Source organism: Sorex araneus, chromosome 4 (assembly GCF_027595985.1).
Source record: "Sorex araneus isolate mSorAra2 chromosome 4, mSorAra2.pri, whole genome shotgun sequence".
Lineage (NCBI taxonomy): Eukaryota > Metazoa > Chordata > Mammalia > Eulipotyphla > Soricidae > Sorex > Sorex araneus.
The window spans coordinates 144,856,107-144,881,898 of NC_073305.1; the positions used below are offsets into that span (position 1 = coordinate 144,856,107).

The following is a 25,792-nucleotide window of genomic DNA, read 5'->3' on the forward strand; positions in this document are numbered from 1 at the left end:
TGACTGTATGAGAGAGAGAGAGAGAGAGAGAGAGAGAGAGAGAGAGTTTGTGTGTGTGTGTGTGTGTGTGTGTGTGTGTGTGTGTGTGTGTGTCTTTTACTAGTGGTTAACCATACCTGTCCTAGAGCCGTGATGCCTGGTTGCTAGCAGTGCTGAAGAATGACTAGCTGATCACTATCTGGTGATATTGGGGATTGAACTTGGGGTTTCACATGTCAGCAAGCATTTTACCCTTTGAGCCCTGTCCAAAGTGTATCTTTTTCATTGTAAAAATGAAGAATACTATACACCACTTAATCTAATTACCACTCATAATGAAGTTTTACGACAAATTCCTTCAGGAATTCAGGGATACAAAGGATTTTTCTCCTTTCAAGGGGCTTTCTCTTTTCAGATAATAACCATCTAACCATCATCTTTTACCACGTGATTCACACTTTTACCATCTGTGTGAATCACGTCACACAGATCCAAGTTTAAAGCCAGTTTAAACATGCTTATTGGCTTTTGATTATACATCTGTAGTCTTTTCAAATAGTCCTGATTTCCCATAACTATTTAAACAGTAGCTTTAATAAAGAATACAAAATTTTATTGTACATATTTGCAGTCACTTTCAATCCCTTGAATAAAGAAGTACGCATATATTTTAATGTGTATATAACTTAAACATAAAATGGCAATGAATGGATAAAGTGAAAGAAATCAGTGTTTATGTACAACCACATACATGGAATCAATTTCTCTTAAGAATACAGACCCATTTCATTTGACCCATCCAATAACTTAGAATTCCAACACTGTTGAATAAAGTACATGGTACTGACTCTAAGATCATTTTTGGAGACAGTAGACAAGTCTTTACTTCTATATCATCCTTTAAGGATGATAACCAGGATCATTCTATTTAATCCTATGCCAGACCCATCCTTTCTTACATTCTGCACCCTTACCCTCCCATCCTTTTAATACAGCATTTCTGACCATTGATATTTGTGTTATGTTTACAGTATCTTTCCTTGGCTTCTAATCTGTGGTACACAAGAATAGGGCTATTTGTTTTGTCCAATAACATATTCATTCTATGCTTGGTTCAGAGTAGGCACTTTAAAATGTTTGTTGATTGAAAATTTGAATTTAAGTGCCATAGATGTACCTTAGAAATAATGATTAAATAACTGCAGTATAGTTGCACATAAAAAGGAAAGTCCATTTTTTTTGTGAGGGCTTTGAAAAAAGTTCACAAAGGATTTGACAAGACAGTTAACTAAGTGGCAACAGAAAGGTAAAGAAACTCAGAGATAAGAAGGATAAAACTTGGGGCTGGAGAGATAAAGGAGGAGGTAAAGCATTTGCCTTTAATGCAGTTGCACTGATCATGACCCTGGTTCAAGGCATCCACACCTCATGTGTTTCCCTGAGCACAGTGCCAGGAATAGCCCCTAAACACTGCAGGGTCTTATCACAAAACCACCCTCACCAAACATAATGAAATAACAATGCAGAAACATAAGTTTCTTGCATTGTTATTTTCTAGCACCTGAGATAATCTGCAGTCATTCTTGTGCATCTCTCTATTAACCAAGCATCTTCTGTTCTGATGCTGAGATGTAAATATGTTGTAGAAAGAAGCAAAAAGAGTGAATCTTAATAGAAAGAAAATATTTTTATCTTACATAATTTGCAAATACAGCAATTATAATTTAAATATTTTTTATTAGGAAAGCAATGCAGTCACTGGAACAATTTCCCCTACTTATTCTTCTTCCAATTTTTAATTTTGGAGCTTTTGCACCACCTGGCTGTGCTCATGGCTTATTCCTGGCTCTGTGCTGAGGAATCACTGCTGGTGGGCTCAGGGGGTGGAAGGATGTTGCTATGGGGTGCCAGGGATCAAAATGTTCACCGTGTACAAGGCAAACACATTACCTACTGTATCATCGCTCTGGTCCTCTTTAACTTTTATATTATTTTTAGCTATTTTAATTGTACAATGTATTTTGTTCAAAATGTTGTGCAACTACTTTCTTATTCCAGAACTTTATCATCCTGAACAGAAACTACTATTTCTACACAGAGCCATGATAAAAAAGAAAACAAATTCTATCTTGACCTTGCATCCCAGTTTTACTATTATCACTGTCTCTTTCTCTTGTCCCCCAGTTTTACTATTATCACTGTCTCTTTCTCTTGTCCTTTCCTATGTATATACAATCCTGTATATCTTCAGAGAGGGACTTTTGCACATTGCCTGAACTTGCTCAGCTTTCTTTTGCTTTACTTCTCTGGAATCTAGCTTTGCTGTCATAATTGCCCTGAATCTGCTTTTATTAAGACTATTTTCTTGTCAATGCCACTGGTAACTTTTCAGTATTCCTCTCTCCTGACCTCTGATGTACTTGACACCATTCTCCCTTCTTCTCTCTCCTTTTTTTAATGATCACTTTATTTTTTAAAACTGAAGTAACAATAGTTTATATTATATAGGTTTCAGGTTAAGTAACATCGTGTAAGATACTCTGCTCTCTTGAAATCTTCCCTCACAGCATTGTTCTGTAACTACTTCTCACTTACGACCTGCCTGTCCCTTAAATGTTGATGTTTCTCAACGTTTTATCCACAACACCACTCCTGTGTCCTAGTCAAGCCCTTGTTTAATTGTTCTTATATCAGCCATACTCAGAGATGAGAAATATTACAGTAGGTAAGGACTTACATCTGGCCAACCAGGGTTCAAATCCTGGTAGCCTGCGTGGTTCCCCAACTACTGACAGTACTGATCCCTGAGTACAGAGACTCAAGTCCTGAGAACTGCTGGATATGGCCCTAAAACAAAAACTGAAACCTAAAAAACAGAGAAGTTATATTACAGATCCTTATGTTTATTTGCCTGTTATTCCAGAGAAAATTTCACTTCAATGTATCTAAAATAAAGCTTCCTTTTCTTTTGTGTTTCAACTGTACTTCTAACATGTAATGATTTATTCCTTGAAATTTTTGTGAGAATTAAGTAACTACCCTTTTAGCATAGTACCTTACACAAACTACCTTTTCAACTATGCTTTTTAAGCACAGGGCCTTACACAAACCATTAAAAAGTTGGTCTTGGGCCAGAGAGATAGTACAGTGAGTAGGGTTCTTGCCTTGCACGTGACCCATCCGGGTTCTATCCCTGGCATCCCATTTCATCCCCCAAGCACTGCCAGGAATGATTCCTGAATGCAGAGCTAGGAGCAATCCCCGAGCATTGAGCATCGCCTGGTGTGGCCCCAAAACAAACAATAATAGAAAAGTTGGTCTTTAACATTATTATAATGCCTTATAGATCATATATTTGCATTTGTTTGTTCACCCAGATTTCTCTAAATTCTACATTACTAGGCTGGAGAGATAGCTCAATGGGAGGAGCACTTGCTTTGCATGCAAGAGGCCCAGGTTCAATCCCTGGCTCTTTATGGTCCCCTGAGCATCACCAGGAGCGACCCCTGGGTAGGACCCAGGAGAGGACCCTGAGCACCGCTGGTATGGCCCCTTCCCCCTAAATAAATTCTACATTACTGAATCAATTACTTTGGCACTCTTAGAAATGGATGCACCATTCAGGCCACAGAATATAATATTGTAGCCTGCCAAGATGAACTAAAATCTTAGAAAAGTATTATTGTTTTAACAAAATTTATTATGCAGTAATTACAAAGGTTAAAGATTCTTCCATTTCAAATAAAAATAACTGTTATAATTACACACATAATATAGTACCAATAAACATCACATGAATACAGTGCATTTTCAAACTGGAGACACAAATACTTTCTCATTCACAGTGTTTGACATAGGGAAACCTATCACATAATGGTCTGTATAAGGTCATGCTCTTGTAACCGTCCACACAGAGCTGTGCCAACACAATTCTTTCAGAATGTGAAGTACCGGGCAAACCACTCCTGGCGCTGGGGATCTGGAGAAGCCACCGGGGAAGCTTCACTCTGAGGAGGACTGAATTCATAAAGAGAGAGACATGTAACCCAGCATTAAGCTGTTTTGCAAAATGTAGGGGGAAGCACATAAAATGGGGTACATTAGGAGAGCTATTCCACATGGGACTGGCTACAGCTCTACACTAGGTTCCTTCCTGGCTCTTTGCCAGAAGGCAAGTGCAGAACAGCAACTCAGCCCAAGTCAATTAGGGAGTAGTGACAGGGCAACAATTCTAAAACCCATACCTGCAACAGTGAAGAAAAACAGTGTCACCTTTGGAAGGAGAAACTGAGGGAAATAACAGAAACCAAGATAACATTCCTCTCTTTTGGTACCTTTCTTTTAATTAAAATTTCAGAATCTGATGCCAGCATTTATTTCTTACAGATGTGTTGTTAAACATAACTAAACATTTTTTAAAAGTATTTTTACTCTAAGCATTTTATATTAAACTTTCACTTTGTAATTTTATTAGCAAATATTCTAGGTGAAAAGGAAATACATTTAAAAGCCAGCATCTTCTCCATCTTCAAAATTAAATGGCTTATATTTAAGTCTATAAAGATTCTTATACTAGTTGATAAAACAAAAGAATCCCTACCGTCTCTGGGGGAAATTACAAGGCACGCAACAATTTGTAATGGAAATTCCAGTAGTCATGGTTCTTGACTGATTCATGCACATGCATCTTATTGATACCTGAACATACTCATGCACAAGGGAAAATAAGCAACATAAAATATTTAGCAGGAGACACATTCAAAGGTATATCTGACTATTTTTTATTCTTGCTTTTTTTTTGTTCTATTTAAAATAGTCATTGTGTCATCAACCACTTAAGAGTGCAAAAATAATCCAACTTATAACACTATTACTGATGATACTGCTATGATTTAGTTAAGAATAAGTGAAGAAGGCCAGAGACAAAGTACTAGGGCAATGCACTGGCCTTACATGCAGCTGAACTGGGCTCAATCCCCAGCAGGGTATATGACTCCCAGAGCAAGGCTAGGAATGATTTCTGAGCACAGAGCCAGGAGGCCTGAGCACCACAGAGTGTGGCCCAAAACCAAAACCAAAGCCCCTCAAACAAAAAAGGGTAAAAAGAAATTTAAAATAGCATAAAATCAGTAATAAGCATTAAATGACACTACTTTCTGAATTTTTAATGAGTATGAGTGAATTTCACTCAAATTTTTTCTGATTATATCAACTAATAACTACCAGGTAACAATACTGGATTATCAATTGAAATTTTTTTTCTAAGATATTTTTATGTTTATCATTAGGTTCCCAAAGTTAATTTTTTTCATTTTTTTGCATTGTGTGTATTACTACACCATATTATATAAAATACTGGCAAACAAGGCAAAATAAGGACAACAAAAATGTTTAATTTAAAATATTTTAAAGCTCTGTAATAATTATTACTAATATTTCACTGTTATTGTTAGTCATGGAGTCAGTTCTGGGGTGCCTAGGGGTAAGTAGGGCTATGCCTGTGTTTGGAAGGCATCATGGATGGCTGGGAATCAAACCCAAGGCCTTGAAAATGCAAGGCATGTGCTCTACAACTTGGACCACACACCTGGCCCAGTAGGAATATATTATTAATAAAAGATTGGTGACAATAATAAAAGTGAAACAACTGTCAATATTAAAATTGTTAGCTTATTAGTAGCACCTCTTCAAGCATTTAGAAAACTGACAGAGAAATCAGAAAAAAAATCTTTTTAACAGTCAGAAAAAGGAGCTTTCTACAAGGTGATAAATGTCTTTTAAAAATATTTCACTATAATATTTTTTTCTATGTTCTTAAGGAAGTGAATTTTGAAATGTAAAAATGTAAATTTCTCAAGTTAAAAAATAAAAGAAAAAAAAACACCACTGGTGAGACGGGGCTCACCTCAAAAATGTCTTGGACTGTTTGGGTGGCACTGGCTGTAGAAGTGCTTTGTTGCTGCTGAACTCAGTGTCGTGGACTGGAGAATTAGGAATGGGATCCAGGCGGTTAGGATGTCCATTGCCCACTCCACCGGATTCCAGAGCACTTAGATTGGGAACACTCACAAACCTGCTTGTTGTTGATTTATCATTCTTCTTCTTTTGCTGCATTAAAAATAATATATGTGAGGATTGTCCCTGCCCAAGGACAAATGAGAAAGTACGGATAATAAAATATATAAATTTGGCATGGGAAATATTTTGAAGATATATACGATAGTCATATGAACCAGTGTTACCCAAATTGTGGTCTGGGGTCCTTGGAGTTGTTCTTTATCTAAATGGAATCCTTAACAAGCATGCTCCTTTAGGACAAAAGATGAGGAACAAATGATCCTAAACAAACCATTTAGAAATGGTTCATGGGAAGGATAAGAAGGGGTGAAAAAATTCCAAAGGGTAATAAAAATACTAGGAGGGAAAGGGGCAAAAAGAGGGGCCAAAGAATAGGTCTTACAGATACCATGAGGTTAAGCAGATTTAGGCTAAAGCTAGGAAAAGGTATAAAATTAAATTTAAAATCGAGATCTGTGAACTTTAGTCATCTGTCAAAAGGAGGCAGTCCTGGCCTGGAAAAAAAAGAGGAATGAGAAAAATCTTGGCAAAGTAGTTGAAACAAATCCCACATTTACTTAAGAACTAAAGCTGACGTAAAAGAGATATATTTTTTTAAATTTACCACAGCATCTTTCTGAGTAAGAATTTAAGTCTCATTTCTGAATTAACTGGCTTATATTCTTTAAAATTTTAAGTTTAAGACTTAAAAATTTTTAAGTTTAAACTTAAAGTTTAAAATTAGATATCATAATTTAAAATTTAAAAAACTAGAGATCACTTAAATTTTATAATTGGTCTTTAACATGAAAAGAAGAATGAGATTATAAATTATCAAAATCTCATCATCTTGCAAATCATGAACTCATTTACATCTCCAAAATCAGACTATCGTCTCTGCTGCACAGAACAAAATTCAATATTGGTAAAATATTTTGGCTACTCCAAACTTCTATTAATTACATAGTAATTTTTTTACAAAATTATTCCTAAGTATGAAAAAAATACAAATATAAAAGGGTCCCTTTTTACAAAATGACTCCAGAGTTTGAAAAAATTATGTTTCTTTTTCTTAGAAGGCAATAATTTCACAATCTAGACATTGTCTTCTATGTCATGTTCCAACAATAACTGAGTCCCTAGCAAGGAGCCTGCTTTAGCAGAACCAAAATAGGTAAGAATAATGTCTTCAAAATAATTTCTGAAAAAACGAAGTCACTACTAGAAAAGTTCTTACAGATGAACCACCTGCATTTTCTTGTTCTAGTCACCAGAGGGCATAATTAAACCTACAGATGGTTTCTAGTTTAGAAACCAAAAATATCATTTACAACGTTCCATAGTAATAGCTCTATAGCAAGACTTTAATTTCAATTAAATAAAATATAAATATTTTTAGTATTATTTAAATTTTTATCTTGATTCATAATTAAACTTTTATTTCACCTTAAATTATAAACTTAAAAACTGTAAGCATATTCATTCATTCATTCATTCATTCATTTCACTTCGTCATTAGGCGAGAGAGAGAGAGAGAGAGAGAGAGCGCGCTATAGCCCTCTGTATTTTCAGTCATTCTATCTTATATAATATTTGTTTAAAGGTAGGATCACTTTCAGTTGTGACAGAAGAGATTCCATGTTCATTCTTTGTGGGGGGCCCATACCAGGTGATGCTCAAGGCTTACTCCAGGCTCTGTGCGCTGGGGCCACTTCTGGAAGTGTTGGGGGACCTTGTATAGTGCAAAGGATCAAACAGGTCTACTGCACATAAGGTAAGTGCCTTTACCCCTGTACCCTCTATCTGGCCCCAGTTTCTTTCCATGTTCTTCACAAAACAAGTTTGTGATATTTGAAAGCAAAAATTTCTGGCTAAGTCATCATATGAAAATTTTTTAAAAAATGAATAAAAGTAACATTAACACTTAAATTAGCTACTGATTTCTGCCCAAAATTATGTGATTGATTCTTATGAAACCAATATACATATTTATTCATTATTTTATTCATCCAAACAATTTGTGGTAACTTCTTAAAAATATGCTAAAGTTTTGTAACTAAATACTGGCTACACAAAGTAACCATACAACTACGATGAGATCCAAAGAGAGGAGAGGTACAAGGATGTTTATGAATTAGCTATGTCCATTTTCTTTGTCTATAAGACTTTCTATCCTTTGGTAGGAACAAGTGATCAAAATATTCCATGGTCACTTTTAATAATCAAAAAAGTTCATAAAACAGAGATAAGTAAAAGTCTCTCTAAAGATGGGTAGGCAACAAAATATATTCAAGGTTCATGAATATGGCATGCCTTTACTTAGGGAGAGCTGCTGGGACTTAGTTTAGTTGAAACTACTGGGACTTAGTTTAGCTATCAGGACTTAGTTTATCTGGGAGAGCAGCTAGGACTTAGTTATGGAGAGCTGCTGGGATGTAGTTCATTAGGGAGAGCTGCTGCAGGACTCCAAAGTAGCTTTCAGGACTCCATAGAGGACAGTGAACATTTAGGAATTAAACAGTGTCTCAAAGAGTTTTGCAAGTTAGTTTTTCACATAAGTATAAAAAATAAAATAGTAGAGCCAAGAGTTTCTATTACTTATACAATATTACTTTAAGGAGTACAAATGATCAACAAAAATGTTTCATTTGGGTAATAAATACATAAAAAAATATAGGTTTTAATCCTAGATTATCAAATTTAAGAAAACATTTTTGGGAAGCTTTAGTCTATGCTACTACAAATATTTTATAAAACATTTTAATCAGATTTGAAACACCATATCCTACTTAGCAGTATTTAGTATTTACAGCACATACCTTAGCCAATGGATTAATAACACCAACCGTAGGACTTGAGTTAAACACTTTATTGAAGTTAGTTTCTCGATTGACTAATTCCAGCTGATAAAATTTATTATCCTCCTATGCAAAAACAATTATAAACAACTTTAAACATTTCTGTTGAGCATTAACATAATTTTTTAAATGTCATTTCACTCAAAATTTAATATAAAATCTGAGATTTATATACCTTGTTGAAACACTTCTGGCTCTGACTGCCAGTGTCTTAAGGATTTTAGTAGGCAAGTTTTCAATACCTTCCAAGTACTATAATCTGAACTTTGTGCTTTAATATTTTTTACTCTTGAAATGGAAACTCAGTATTTAACTTGGCCCCATGTGGAAAAACTGAAGTCTAAAGGATGGACTCTGCAGCTTGAGCCATCTTTTTGTTTTTGCTTTCCAGATACAGTTACACTGATCCTTGGTGGTGCTGGGGGAATGCTTCCAGTAGTACTTGGTGGGGGACTTTGGGCTCCTGACTGAAAAGCTTATATTCCAGCCCTTTGAGTTATATGGGACATATACATACCTACATTATTTCTACACATGACATGATACTATGATATCATTATTCCAACTGTGAGAAATAGATTTGATCTTACATAATCTCTATGATGCAACATATTATTAAAGCAATGAAAACCACAGAGCAGACAATGTAAAAAGCTCAGAGAGATAAATCCTGTCCACAAACTTTATCAACATGTACTAACTGAACAGACTCAGGACACACATAAGTATATGGAAAAGTAGGTATGAAGTATATGGCTTTGTTCTAACAGAATTAGATTCTTTATCCTGCCTCTTAATTGTCATTGGCCATCACTTGCATCATTAACCACAGCTTATGTGCCTCACAGTGCACAGAACTAGGGTGTTAGTAAAGAACACTGTTGGGGAAGATTCCTGTCCCTAACCAGCATGGTGACTTGGAGAGCTACTTCACTCTTTGAACTCTAATTTACTCTTTGAAGTCTAATACTCTGCTGTGAAGAAAAAAGTAATGCAATGATATCTGTAACACCAACTGAGAAAGAACTAGAAAATCAATAGCCACTTCTATGGATTATAGATAAAAATATACTTAATGTCTCTTTATATTTCATGTGCAGAATACACAGTTACTTTGACAAATCTACCACTATCAGAACAAGCTATCATGTTCACAATGCTTGGAAAACTTGTGTTGAAACAGCAGACTATCTATCCAATGCCTGCTCTTGGATTTCTTTTATGAATACAATTTACTACCTGTTGCTTACCTCAGACTACAGCTGGCTTTCCTATATGCTAAAACAGGTATGTATGCCTTGGCATGCTAAATCCAGAGTTTTCCGTTTCAATGAGCAGGTCTGTTTAGCTTTCTATTTCTAGTTTTATTTTGAAGATTGTCAGTAACAATAAATAATAATATTCTGATTACTGATCTGGATATATTTTTAAAGATTTTGAAAAGGTTTAGGAATTATTTAACCTCTGAATACTTTTTTCTTAAATAATAATCGCTTTAATGAATCATTATACTTGTTATTCTTTAAGAATAAAAAAATTGCATTTTCCTCCCTGATGGAACTTCTCAGAGCCCCAAACACCTCATTGTTGACTGACAGCCTTCAGTCAGTCTCTAGTTTTCTTACACTAAGTATGGAGCCATTTTTCTGTGAAGTATCTTCTGGGATCAGGAATAGGCAGAACACGGTTTGGGAAATTCACATGAGTATCTTAGAAGAGTATAAGACAGACTAATGAACACATTTTGTGCACACATGGTTGGACTGTACTTTCCTATCTGATTTTTGCATGTACAATGTGTGCATACACACATCAATGATACAAACTACTGCACATTGGAAATGACATTATTAGTAAACATTCACAAAGTACATAATTTTGTTTTATTTAGCATTTATTAAAATATTTCCTGTTCTTCCAATTAATAGTGTATTATTAATTACTGATAGTTACTAGTAATTAATTATAACAGCATATTAATATCTTACAATTAGTTTCTTTATGACCTGATCTCTTTCTGTAAGCATAACTTTTAATTCTGTAATCATCTGCACATCTTCTGGTTTTGATTCTCTCATTAGATATTTTTCTTCCATTTCTTCCAATCTAAAAACAAGAAAACTTTTAGTTCACTGGTACAACTTAAACATTCTGATGATACCTACATTTTTTCAAATTAATCCAGTTGAACTTACAAAAAAAATTTTAAACCAAATTTTCCCCCCTCAAGTTTTTAAGCCCACTGTCATAATTGTGTTGAGTCACAGTGTTATTAAAAGTTCTCCAGTGCAGGTGATATTGTTTAAAGGCTTTGCAGGATATCTTTTGAAAAATTAATTTATTTTTAAGTCATTAAAGAGTAAATGAACATGAAGTGTACATAATATCTGTTAAAAGAAATGTATACTAAATGATAATCTGGCAAACATAGACTTGATGCTGGAAATGAAAATCAACTATTATTAAGTGAGTTTATCACAAATATATTTTATGGCAACACATCTTGGTAACACATAAAAGGGACAAAAGAAGATACAGAGGTAAGGAGCACAAGGACACACATATATAACATTGTTCTTTCCTGGTTTAGAAAAAAATGCATTTATGTTATCAGTTATTACATACAACTCTAAAAGAGTGTGCTCATTTAAGGGAAGTGTAACCTGGCTCTGTTCTGCTTTGAAGGACAAGGGAAGATACTTAGATGACTACCACTGTGCACGCTAGAATAAAAGCTACTTTTTATGAACAACAGATGACACGGAGTCTAAAAAGATAAACAGGGTCAAATGAAGAGGCAACTGGTAACCAGCCTAATATGGTGAAGAAATGAAAAAAGCACTTTAATTAAAAAACATCTTAAACAATCAGAACAATTTCAAAGCATATTACAAGCAAAACATATCAAAACCGAAAGGATATCATTTAAGCTTAGTAAAGTTATAGTTAATTATTATTCATAGAAAAATTTATTCATGGGGTGGGAGTGATAGTACAGCAGGTAGGGGGGTGTTTGCCTGATAAGAGGCCGACCTGGCTTTAATCCCCAGTACCAGCAGCACGTTATGGTCCCCCAAGCATTGCCAGGAATGAACCCTGAGCGCAGAGCAGGAGTAGCCCTAAGCGTTGCTGGATGTGGTTCTAAATCTACAATAATTTCAAGGACAGAAAAATTTATACACCCAACAATTAAAATAATTTGTAGACTAGTCTTTCTCACGTAGGGTTCATTTGACCTCCTATGAGCTCAGGATATTCCAACGGAATGAAAATTTTCAACCAACAGATGAAAATTGCATAAATGTGGAGCCAGAACACAAGGTGGGGTGGTGGGGGCAACTAGTAGGAAGAGGAGGGCGCAAAGGAAGGAAACAAGGTCAGAAGGAAGCAATGGTCAACAAAAGGTTCCAAAAATCATTCTGAATAACTGATCTTCTAGGAATCAATGATTCATTTCTGCCCCCAATTCTATAGGGGTACTAGGCTCTTTAAGTATTTTAGTAATCTTATTAAATGCTCCACCAACCAGACCCAAGATCTGGAGATAACATAGCTGTCCCCATGCCCCGCCCATAGCTAATGTTTTAATCTGTTGTAGTGGATGGGAGGTATGAGGCTGATAAGAGTGGAAGATTAGGAAGTGATTTTCTCAGGATCAGTGGGAGCTATTTACTTTTGCTTTTGTGATAATGTAGACAGTGAAAAATGAATTTATTTACTGAGCTCACATAAAGTGACCTTGTATTTTATCATGGTATAGCACTTTATGGGCAAAGGTTTACAAATTTAATAAGCGAAGTTTCAAGATACTTGAGAAAAAGATATTAAATAAACCCAAATACTTTTTGCATTAATATGGGACTAGCCACAAGATGTCACTGAAACACTTTCATAGTGAATGCAAGTTAAAGAAATTGTTTACTGCTGAGGAACAAGAATATTTGGTAGTTAATGGAAGTTAAATTTAAAGTCTTCAAGCTAATGAAGCTAATCTAAGGAAGTTAATATAATTTTTAATATGAAATTAAAGTGAGCCTAAAACAATGACTATAGTCCCTGAACTACCGTTTGCATAATAAGGCTATTCTAAACCTGAATTCATTTGTAGTTTTCATTTATCTACAAAATTACTATTAGTTAATACTATCACAAAGTATTCTATTTTATTAAAAAAATGTTAGGGGCTGGAGAGATAGCACAGAGGGTAGGGTGTTTGCCTTGCACACGGCCAACCCAGGTTCGATTCCAGCATCCCATATGGTCCCCCAAGCACTGCCGGGAGTAATTCCTGAGTGCATGAGCCAGGAGTAACCCCTGTGCATCACTGGGTGTGACCCAAAAAGCAAAAAAAAAAGAAAGTTAACAGAAAGGATACCTGAATATTAAAGGGAAAGAAATAACTGATTAAGTTGAGAAAACATAATCTATGTAAATACAAGTGGGAAAGCATTAAAGGAGAGAACAAGTAAATAATATGATATAAATTTAAACTTTAAAAGCACTTCTAGAATACTAGTCTTCTCAGACTCCAACAAGAAGATAACTTGGTCCTAGTCCAATATCCATTTCAAGCCAATACAACTGACATTTCTCTCTTCAGTGGTTCTGTGCAGTGCATGACTGAAACTGATACAGGAGATGATTTTCAATTTGTTTAAAGTATTTCTTTAAAGTATTCTATCACTAGGAAGGGAAAGTCTTAATAAAATAAAAACTTTTATTTATTTTATATGATCTTTATAAAACATACCTATTACCTTATTCCATAACAATCAGGTAAGTCTTGAGCTGCAATGCTAGTTACAATCCAAAATTATTTTCACAAAATTTACATCTGCAGAATTATAACTTAGCTTCAATTTCCAGTTTGGTATAATTTTACTGTTTAAATAAATCACAGTTTTTTGTTTAAAATTTTAAATCAAGTCAATTAAATATGTTAAGGATTTTAGTATCATAGATAGTTAGAAATTACTAAAATTTAAAAGTTATAGGATTAAGGCTTGAGAAATGAGGGAATCTTGAAGTAACCACACAAGTAAATAGAGCCTTTTACTCTTGTCTGAAGTAATACTAAGAGAGAACTAGAATCTGGAAATTACTAATTAATCACCCTTGGGTGGGTTCTTTTGAGGCATTGATCCCCTATTATTTTGGCCTCTGAGAGTATATATAGGTCAGTGTCTATATAGCTCATGGACAATATGAACTAAAATATAAATGTCTAAGAAGTGGTATGAACTACATAAAAAAATTTCTAAGTTGATAGTCCTCCATGATGATTTTTAAATTTTTTTTAATAAAAGCACCATGATTTATAGTTATTCAGATTTGAGTTTCAGACATATGATATCATAGCACTGATCCCACCACCAGTGTCAACTTCCCTCCAACAATGTTTCCAGGTTCCTTTCCATATCCCCACCCCCTCCATCCATGCTTATTTTTAAAACAAAGTCTTGACCAAAAATTTGTAAATTGAGACTTTAGAACCAAACAACAATTAAGCACACACACACCTTCTGAATTTTAATCATTTAAAATCATTTAAAGAACTCTCTTAATCTCAAAAATTTCTTTTCTTATAAACTGACTGTGGCAATAGGGCTACTAGGGCTACTACCTCCTTATTTTGAGAAGTTTATGAGGGCCAGAGAGAAAGCTCAACATGCTGACACCTGTGTTGCTTCATTCAGTCCCCAATACAACACAGTCCTGTTGTAGCTTCAGTAGCCTCAGTAGCCCTTGTGCACTGCTCTTGTAGCTCCCAAATCAGAATTTTTTTAAAAAAGTGAAAATAATCTAATAATTTAAAAATCAAATGGAACAACAAAAATTACTCATGTAACAGAGATAAAAGTACCCATAACTTCTTCAAATGTGTCTTCATATGGTCCTCCTGAGCACCACTTGGGATCACCCCTGAGCAAAGAGCCAGAGCCAGGAACAGGCCCTGAGTACCGCTGGTCCTTTCCACTGGTCCCCAAAGAAATACCCAACCATCTAAAGCTGCATTCCAAAATGGGAACCACATATTCATATGTGTCTGCTGGCATTAAGATGAAATACTAAAAATTCCATTCCTTGGTTTCACCAGTCACAAGACTAATGCTCAAAAGACATTTTGGCGAGCAGCTACTGTACTGGACGGAATGGATAAAGGACACTTCATTATCACAGAACAATCTATTAAGCAGTCCTAGCTTAAAATATATTTTATGTGTTTGCTTTTGACTAAAAGAGTAGATACCTAAACCTAGAGACTGGATAGTGACATCAGTTTTCTGGAGAAAATAAACAAAGAATAGATCCTTAACATGGACCTAGCTGAAGTATAACATGGTATAAAAGCAAATACAATATTTGATTAAAGAATACTTCTTCAATTACTTAAAATAGGAATAAAAACTATTATTTACTATTAAAAATATGTAACATGTAAAACCATGAAAAAACCAGAAAAAGTAAAAACAATGACACAGTCTTTACTCTTTATAAGTTGACATTCCTAAGGAGACAGGACACAGGAATGTACAGAGATTATTCTATTTGTGCACCTAAATATTTTAGTGCATGAAATAAGAGTGCTAGGATTTCAATTTCTGCTTCATGAGTAACACTGAGTATGAGAGACAGGAAAATTAAAGAAGGCGCTGGGGTTTTTTGTAATTCATTTTTTCAAGTGTCTGAGATTAGGACATCTACATGGTAGATCACTGAGCTTTTATTTTTTTGGTGTCTGGGATCAAACCCTGGGCCTCACACATGTGAGGGATGCGCTCCATAACTGAGCTATTTTCCTGACCCTCTGTCAAAGTCTTATTGTGTCACAAGAGGATTTAAATAATTACTTCCAATTTTAGCAAATCCCAAATTTGCTGTGACTGGGGAAATTACTATCTGAGATTCCTTACCATTTCAAGGGTAATTTCCTAAATGGTAAATACTCGAGGGAATGCTAAAAAATATTCATTACTGGATCACTCATTAAATGATTATTCAATAAGTATGTACTACCATGAAAATTCCCTACACATCCATGACAAAGACTCCCTCACCTCAGAGGCCACTGAAGGAACTGTCGAGGGCAGGCTGCGTGTGTGCGTATGTAGTTATTTTGTTTGGGCTTAAGAAATGGTGGGTAAAAGTGTCTTCCTACACATACATGTAACAAGACTGACTGTGAGACTTGTCAAAAAGACAAAATGCAAAGATACGGTTTCTAGACAGCAGAAAGATAATTTAGGTAGAGAAGATGTGAGAAATTAATCTAGACTACAGAGGACTACACAGGAGACTATGAGGAGGAAACTGAGGACTCAGCCTGGCAGACACAAGGGCAATACAGGAGAACAAATAAAGCCAGCTGCTGGCAAAAGCAGAAGTCACACAAGAGCTCAGCATTGTACTTTAAAATGATGGGTCACAATATGAGTCACTATTTTTATCTTATTAATAATGAAAAAAATTTGAATGAAGCTTTTTATTTGGAAGGGAAAAATCTGAAGGTCATGAAAAATAATTTGCAGCAGCTTAGTGTAGTAATTCTGAGGTAAACTGGACTAAGCTTGAAGCTAGAGAGATAGAACTCAATGAGAGCTTGGCCACAGCAGTTTCTAAGTGTATAGAAAAGATAGGAGCTATTAAATACTTCTTCAAATCAGGAAAAAATATTAAAAATTTGGGGTGTAGCAATATTGGAGCTACTCTGAATGAAGAATAATTCTAATTTTTTATATTGTTGCATAAGGCAGCCTGATTAGACTGGGAAGAATCAAGCACTCAGAAAACTTTAAAAATGGAATTTATTTTACAACCAGCAGGCTCAGGGAAGAAATCTCCAAAACTCTGAGCCCTGAGTAATGACAGAACAGGGAATTTATACTTTACAGGTCAGTAAAGTATTTCTTTGGGGAGAAAGCAGAGGCAGGAGACAAACTGCTTAAGGGGAGGGATGGGAGCTAAGGAGCTCCTGAGAAACAAAAGGGAAGGGGCTCTGTTTGATAGTCACAGAAACAAATGGATAGAATGTTCCAGAGTCCAACTGTTAAAGAGGTCCTTTGGGGGATACCTCAGCAGAACATATGAGCCCCAACACAATGTTATGCCCTTACTGATTTTTAAATTCACAATAATTAAATGCTTGGAGGAATTAAAAAAATATTTAAGCAAAATACATAAAATAGAAAGTCTGCTCTCCTCTGTCCCCAAAAACCTCCTCATCCATTCCCAAGAGAAAAATACTATATCACTAAAAATTTATATTTGTTTGTAATATCTTTTGATTCTTTGTTTAATAGCATATGTATCAGATCCTAGCATAGATTTTTACTTAATATATATATGTATATATACATGTATATATCAGCTCCTAACGTTCCTCTTTGTCATGATATAGTCTTTTTTACTAACATTCAATAATGAATACTTTGACTTTTCACCATGGCGTGATACTTTATGATCTTGGAGGACAGTCTTTAGACAAATATTGTCCTGGTAGAATTGCAGTAGTAGCAGCAGAAAAGATAATCACTCTACTGCTTATCCTAATTAAAGAATATATCATACTGCAATTGCCACTGGTAATACAGTATTTACACTTTTTGAAAGTATCATTTAATTAGATTCAAAAAAGAGTAGCTAATCTAATGTGAGACACAGTGTTCCTAAATTTATTATCTACATACGAATGGTCTTTAATATAATATGACTTACGACACTTGCAAGGCTGCATTTATTTCCTTGAGTAGCTCGTTAGTCTTATTAAAATCTGCCCGCATGAGATTTTTCTGTCTGAGGTGGTCTGCTGTCAATTCATCCAGTTCTTTTTCAAGTCTCTTGTTTAAATCTTGTTCATGCAACCTGTTTGATTTATTTTTAGTTAAGACATTGTTATTCTAAAGTCAAGCTTTCCAAACTTTCTGTATTCTACCAGATTAGGTATAATATATAGAAAAGTAATGGAAATGACCTAAAGTAAGTTACTTACTTTGCTCTAATCTTCCAGCTTGTTCGGGTTGTCTCCTTTAATGCTTTTTTAAATAACATTTTTAAAAAGACTTTAGTTAATTATAAAATTTACAAAGTTAGTTAATACATATACATCATTCAAAAAACAAAAATTTGTTATAAATCATAAAGTAAAAATAGTCTTAATATCTTCCTAGAGAGGTAGTCTAGTTATAAAAATATTTTATTTTGCTGAATATCATTGCAATCATCTTTCATATAGCACTCCATATTCCTTCTCTTGTAATTAGTGACATACCTTATCTGCTGGTTAGAATCACTTCGTATTCTGAGAATTTCTTTCCCCTTAAATTCCAACTCTTTGGTTAGGGCACTTATATTTTCATGAAGATGCTGTACCTCCTTATCCAAGTCAGAGATGTGATGCTCTCTGTGCCTTAATTCCTCCTGTAGATCTGTTATTCTACACATGTGCTCCTGACTCTGAAAAATACAAATAATTTTTTAAAGTTTTCTGCATATTTACTTTCTGTGTTTGTGTGAGGGAAGAAAATGACATTCTGGAATGTCAAATGTAACAACTCTGACAGTTCTTCAGAAGCAAATTGCTAAAATGAAAAAAGGTCAAGGCCTTTTCTCTTTCCATATGTCAGAATTAATCATATAAATATAGCATCAGTCATTCAGTCTAGATTACTAGAGGGGGTGCTAAAAGACCATAAAAACACATACCATCCTCCTTGTAGTGGTAGCATCTCATCTGTCTCTATACCCATGAGATAATTTGTATCCAAGAGATAATTTGTCCTATCATGACTTGTGATTAATGGCATGGCCAAGTTAGAACACGGGCTCAAAAACATGTGGTCCAGCAGTCAAAAACTAACATCACTGATCTTTAATCAAAAAAAGGGCATGAATCTGAGCTGGAGCAATAGTACAGCAAGCAAGCATGCACTTGACTTTTATGTGGCCAGTCCAAATGTGATCTCAGCACCTGGTATGGTCTCCTTAAAAACAACTAAGAGTCATCTCTGAGCACAAAGGCAAGAAGAGTAATTCTTGAGCACCAACAGGTGTGGCCAATTACCCCACCCACAACAAAAAAGACAAAAACTTCCCTCTATCATTGTATGGGGACTCATTTAAAGCTTGCTAACAATAAAGAGAAAATCTGGGCTGATCTTTAACATAGCTGAAAACCTACAAACTAAGTGTTGTCAGTCTAAAAAACAAGTAAATAATAGCCTTCATTACACTATGTGTAAACTCCAGACATACAGATATATAAACTCAAAAACTATCACTGAAATCTAATCATGAAATCAATCATGAACAGCTTTGTAAGTTTCTATCTAAGTGTTTCAGTAAAAAAAATTTACATATTTTATAGCTTACTTTCTCAAGATAATTTAATCTAAAATAAAAAATTTTTCATTGCAAGATCATGAAATATAATTTTATGACCAATATACTAAAATTGAATTGTCTATTTTCCTTTAACTTTTTTTTACTCTTCATCTTTATTGTTTTTTCTTTTAATCGAATCACTGTGAGACAGATCCTTACAAAACCGTTTATAGTTAGGTTCCAATCATACAGTGTTCCAACACCCATCCCTCTACCAGTGTATCTTTCCCAGCACCAAGCTTTTTTTTTAATTAATTTATTTTTTAATTAGTGAATCACCATTAGGGTACAGTTACAGATTAATACATTTTCGTGCTCATGTTTCCCTCATACAATGTTCGAGAACCCATCCCTTCACCAGTGCCCATTCTACACCACCAATAAACCCAGCATCCCTCCCACCCCACCCTGCCTCTGTGGCAGGGTACTCCCTTTTGATCTCTCTCTCCCCAACTGGGTGTTGTGGTTTGCAATAGGGGTATTGAGTGGCCATTGTGTTCAGTCTCTAGTCTACTTTCAGCAAACATCTCCCTTCCCAGGCAAAATCTCCAACCACATTTTACTTGGTGTTCCCTTCTCTATCTGAGCTGTCTTTTTCCCCAGCATGTGAGACCAGCTTCCAAGCCATGGAGCCAACCTACTGGTACTTATTTCTACTATTCTTGGATATTAGTCTCCTATTCTGTTATTTTATATTCCACAGATGAGTGCAATCTTTCTATGTCAGTCTCTCTCTTTTTGACTCATTTCACTTAGCATGATACTTTCCATGCTGATCCACTTATATGCAAAGTTCATGACTTCATTTCTTCTAGCAGCTGCATAGTATTCCATTGTATAGATGTACCAAAGTTTCTTCAACCAGTCATCTGTTCTAGAGCACTCGGGTTTTTTCCAGATTCTGGCTATTGTAAACAGTGCTGCGATGAACATATAAGTGCAGATGTCATTTCGACTATACTTTTTTGCTTCTCTGGGATATATTCCCAGCAGTGGTATTGCTGGGTCAAACGGGAACTCAATTTCTAATTTTTTGAGAAGCATCCATATTTTTTTCCAAAAGGGCTGAACCAGTCAGCATTCCCACCAGCAGTGTAGAAGGGTCCCTTTCTCCCCGCATCCTCTCCAACAGCAGTTGCTTTTGTTTTTTTGGATGTGTGCCAGTCTCTGTGGTGTGAGGTGGTATCTCATGGTTGTTTTGATCTGCATCTCCCTGATGATTAGTGATGTAGAGCACTTTTTCATGTGCCTTTTGGCCATTTGTATTTCTTCCTTGGGAAAGTTTCTGTTCATTTCTTCACCCTATTTTCTGATGGGGTTGGATGATTTCTTCTTGTAGAGTTCAACCAGTACTTTATATACCCTTGATATCAACCCCTTATCTGATGGGTATTGGGTGAATATCCTTTCCCATTCTGTAGATTGTCTTCGCATCCTGGTCACTGTATCTTTTGTGGTGCAGAAGCTTTTTAGTTTAATGTAGTCCCATTTGTTTATCTCTATTTCCACTTGGTTGGCCAGTTGCATGTCATCTTTGAAGATACCTGTATCTTCAATATCGTTTGTGTACCTTATGATTTGTGGTCTGATGTTGAGGTCTTTAATCCATTTTGATTTGATTTGTGTCCATGGTACCAGGTCAAGGTCTAAGCCCACTCTTTTGCACGTGCACAATATTTTTAATATAGATAGTAAATAACTAGTGAACATTCTACTTATTACAAAATAATTTTCATAAAATCAACATTTAAATTGATTCAGATTTAACAATTCATCACAGGACAAAATATTGTTACTAACCTGTCTTCTGCTGATATCTATGCTTCTCTCTAATTCCATCTTAGCAGCTGTCAATTCTTGGTGATGACTATGACGTAACAAATCAATTGCAGCTGCATGTTGATGGTTCAGTTCTGAACGTAAGGAAGCTGAAATGCAAGGAAAGAGGTTTAGAATATTTTTAGAAAACTGACAATACAGGTCAAAAATTAACAAATATTATTCATGAGATGTCAATTATAATATCATACTATTCTTTATACCTTTTAGAGCTAAGACTATCAGAGACCATCATGATTTTAGAGACCATCTAGCTATGAAGATTGGAAAACTTTTAGCTGCTCAAATAGACTACAGTATTGATATATATTTTTGTGTGTGTATCTTCAGTTTGCAAGTAAGGGGATAATGGAGATGAATGCTTTAAACTCTTCTTAATATCAGAACACTGAAACTTTAGAGATGAATGATACCATGACTTGTGTTTAGAAGGCAATTTTCCATTGAGATAGAATTCTTCTACATAATCATTAAAAGACATTAAACAATGGCTGGTGAATGCTTTTAGAGAAATTTGGAAGTCATTTAAATTTTGCATTGATTCTCTCATACAAACCACACATATAGACTATCAGTAGTATACTAACAGCAATTAATATGTAGCCTCATGCTTATAACAATATGAGGCTAGAAAGGAAGGCATCATGCCAAGGATTAAGTGGGGCATTAGAGATAATTATTTGGTATAATTAAAGCACCATGGTGAAAACACCTACTTTTCCCAAAGAAAGGGAAACTGAAGAAGCTATGAAAAAAGAAACTTGTCACAATAATTTTATCTAAAATAAACAGGCCTGACCAAAAGAATAGCAGGTAGCGTGCCTGCTTGCATGAGGCCCACCTAGGTTTGTTCCCCGGCATCCCATATGGTCCCCTGAGGACTCCCAGCTGTTGTCCAAAACTCAAAAATAATTAGTTTATAAAAAATAAAATCAGAGGAAAAACTGGGGGGAGAGCAGAGTTCAGTCTAAGCAAGTTTTAGTATGAAAGATGCATCTTACTTGATACTTGCGCTCCTGGTCCTCAACCTGTGATATGTGTGACAGTACACACGTGCCTCTTCTAAAATAAGTATTTTATTTGAAGAGATTTTTGAAAGGCAATAGTTTTTTTTTTCAGTGCTGTAGAGGTCATTCCTGGCAGTTCTCATGGGCAACCAGAGTCATACAAAGTGGTGTTTTGAGTTCCATGTGACCTGGGTACTGAACCCAGAACCTTGTACATTTGTTAAGCATATGCTACTTGAGCTACATTCCCAGTCCGTCATTGGGGGGGTTGGGGAATGGAGGCACATGATGGTGCTTAGGGCTTACTCCTGGCTCTGTGATCAGAAATCACTCTCTCAGGGTTGGGGGATCATATGTGGTGCTTCGATCAAACCTGGGCCAGATGCATGCAAAGCAAGGGCTATATTCACTGGCTGCTGAGTTATCCCGAAAAGGCCTGGCAACCACAGGCTTAAACTCTGGGCCGATTCACTGCCCTGCCAAAGGCCAAGCACTCCACCCATACACAGCCTGCTCCCACCACTGCCAGAGGATTCAGGACTGGTCTCAGACATGCCAGACAGACATCAGCAGTTGAATGTCCCAGCTCCAAAGCCCCAGAAGCAAACAGTGTATATGTGGCTGTGCAACACTTCCAAACTTCCCAGAGTTGACAGCCTGGGAGAAACAAGAATACTGATGGGAAAACTGAGTAGAAGCCCACTAAGCTTGGTGAATGTAAACAATAGCAGAAGGCCCAACTCGCACCTAACAGCTCAGTGAATTCTCAGCCCATGACTTTAGCAACACCATATATTACAAAATATATGTTGTGGGGCTGGAGCGATAGCACAGCGGGTAGGGCGTTTGCCTTGCACGCGGCCGAACCGGGTTCGATTCACAGCAACCCATATGGTCCCGAGCACCGCCAGGGGTGATTCCTGAATGCAGAGCCAGGAGTAACCCCTGTGCATCGCCAGGTGTGACCCAAAAAGCAAATACACACACACACACACACACACACACACACACACACACATATATGTTGTAACAAGCAAGATAGAGTAAAATTAATTAGTACCTGCTCAGGGAGCATGCTTGAGGGCTGGGACAGTGGTGGAGGTAAGGGCACGCTGGTGTGGGACTGGTGTTGGAATACTGAATATCTGAGACACTGTACTGTAAACAACTTGGTGTTTAAAAATAAGAGACCAATGTGAGGAACACTTAAGAGGAGGAACTGATAGGATGTGAGAGAAAGAAAATAATGTGGGATGCCACTCCCAGATTCCTGGCTTTGGCAACAGGATAAACCATAGAGAACATTTGTTAAAGTAGGTGGTACAGGAACAGCAACACATTCTAAACCACAGAGGAGATGGTGCATTCCTATTTTAAAACATGGAGAGTGAGTTAGACTATCACACTGTCTGAGAAAACAGGATGACATGTCTATGTAATTTAAAAGGAAAGAGAGTGGTCTGGATATACACATTTGGAGTCACTCTACATCAAAAGATAGTTGAAGCCATGCATGTGCCTATAAATCATCCAGAAACTCTAAAGTCTGGTGGGGGTGGGGTGGAGGGAGGAGACAGAAAACCGGGGATTAAATCCTGAGACGTGGTAAAACCTAATGGATGTACAGGGAAAGAGAACTGAGAAGATGATCAGAGAGCAGACGTCAGGGGCAGGGATGGCTCAACAGCTAAAGCACAGGTTTTGCATGCAGGAGATCTGAATTTAATTTCTAGAACTCCAAAGTCTCCTTCCCCTGGCCCACAGCAACACTTTGAGTAATCTCTGAGCAAGGAGGCAGGGGCACCTCCTGAACAACCCAGGGTGTGATCCTAAACCCAAAGAAGAAAAGGTAAATTAGGGAAATTTGGGAGCCAGAAAGAGGTCCACATGATCCCCAAACACTGAGCTAACAGCAGCAACTGAGCACCAACAGGTTGGCCCCCAAACCAAATATTTACTTATTTAACAAAAAGAAAAGAGGTCCAAAAAAGTATAAGTAGAGTGAATGCAGCTTACTATCGTGGAAACCAAGAGAGGAAATAATTCAAGAAGGTCAAAAGGGTTCAGATAGGAACAGATAAGATGGCAGCAGTAAGAGTACTTTGGATTTGAAATTTCAAATTTTAATGGTGACATCAAAAGTAGTATCAATAAAATAATAGGGAGGAAATGTCAATTGAAGGATTCCAACAAAGACACTTAAAGAGAACCTTAAAATAGAACTTAAATATACTTAAAATAGACAAAAGAACTTTCAGAACTCAACAGTAAAGAAATTTAATTAGAAGACAGCCAGAGAAATAGCACAAATAGCTAAGTATATGCTTTCTATGCAAAAAGCCCAGCTCATTTCCTCACACTACATGGAAAAGAAGATAAAAAGAAGGCAAATGAACTTATGAAAACCTGTTGAACACCATTAACTACCAGGGAAATACTAAGTAGAATTCATTATGACACATATTAGAGAGACTAAAATACAAGAAAGTGACAACATCAAATGCTCCACCATACTTGCGTCTTCACCTGGTAACTTCTAATAAAATACGCACAATACCTATTCATTTTGATGCTTCAAAAACTGAAAACAAAAACCTGTGATTCAATTTGAAATTTAGAGGAGAGAAATGTACTATAATTCTTCCAAAATACCAAGCATAGCTTTTCCTTCATCTTCTAATTCAAACCGAAGAGTCTGAAGCTCCTGCTCCATTTCTACCCGAAAGCCCTCCATGGATTCTCTGTGTGCATCTTTTAATGACTGAAGCTCTGCAGAGTGTTTCTGTTGTAAATGATTTTCAAGTGCCTAGAACAAAAGGAGAAACATACTCAAGTTATTATTCTAAAATACTGAGGAAAATGCAAACAAAATATGAAATAATGATCAGAGCTCTTTCTGTTATTTAAAATGTTTGTTTTTCATCTAAATTTCTTGAGAATTAATTTAAAACTGGTTTATATCACAATATAAAAATAAATTAGTTTGTCACTTCAATAGAGAATTAACTAATCATCATGAAACCTGTTTGACTAAATACGCTGTGTTTGAGTTGTTGTATGAAATTGTTATCTAACATAGTATTCACAGGTGGCCTCCGGGGAGGAGTGCCCAGAAAACGAACCCAGAGAACTGCAAGAAGACCCCCCCTCAGCCAAGGTGCCCCCTGGTACCCAGGTCAGAGGAGTTCCCCGGCAAGCGTTAGGACTGCATCTGAAGTGGGACTTTAATTCTGCCCAGGCACCAACAAGGCCAACTTCCTCACAGGTACAACGAGGTGGGGAGCGTGGCCTCTGGGGTGGTGACCTGGACTCATATTTCAATCTCCACTGGCTATTCTGAGAACATCCTGGATATCCCAATCACATTAGGCCAATAGTCCAGTAGTCTATTCTAATCTCACCAAAATAACGGTAAACACAAGAAACTGAACAAGACTAATATAAAAGAACACACCCTCTGAAGCTTCAGTAGAGGCCTCATATAAGTCACAGAGAAGCACCATATAGGAAGATAGTATTCTAGAAGGGGAAAAAAGATGACCACCATCAACCTAACTCATTCAGAATCCTTTCTGACAGCGAGAGGGGTTCACTGAGAGTGAACTGGAGGGTCCCACCTCCATATTACCACACAACATGAAGAAACAGCGCAAATCCCCACCACAAGGAGTG

The 25,792-nt window shown here is 36.2% G+C and overlaps 1 protein-coding gene across 12 annotated transcripts in view; it reads right to left on the reverse strand.

Moving 5' to 3' along the window:
• Nucleotides 1–553: 553 nt before the first annotated feature.
• FAM184A (family with sequence similarity 184 member A) overlaps nt 554–25,792 on the reverse strand; it is a 138,125-nt gene continuing 112,886 nt past the window's right edge. For 3 of the 12 annotated variants that reach the window (XM_055134783.1, XM_055134774.1, XM_055134776.1), the window contains 8 exons: nt 24,773–24,926; nt 21,075–21,202; nt 18,163–18,347; nt 17,610–17,756; nt 10,883–11,000; nt 8,856–8,960; nt 5,885–6,087; nt 554–3,996 (listed from right to left, as the gene is read on the reverse strand). In XM_055134783.1, coding sequence (XP_054990758.1) covers nt 3,915–3,996; nt 5,885–6,087; nt 8,856–8,960; nt 10,883–11,000; nt 17,610–17,756; nt 18,163–18,347; nt 21,075–21,202; nt 24,773–24,926 — 1,122 coding nt within the window. In that variant the 3' untranslated portion in view covers nt 554–3,914. Of the gene's footprint in view, nt 3,997–4,223; nt 6,552–8,855; nt 8,961–10,882; nt 11,001–17,609; nt 17,757–17,883; nt 17,927–18,162; nt 18,348–21,074; nt 21,203–24,772; nt 24,927–25,792 lie in introns of those variants that run through there. The other 9 variants (XM_055134777.1, XM_055134779.1, XR_008629751.1 and 6 more) reach the window with 8 other exon arrangements.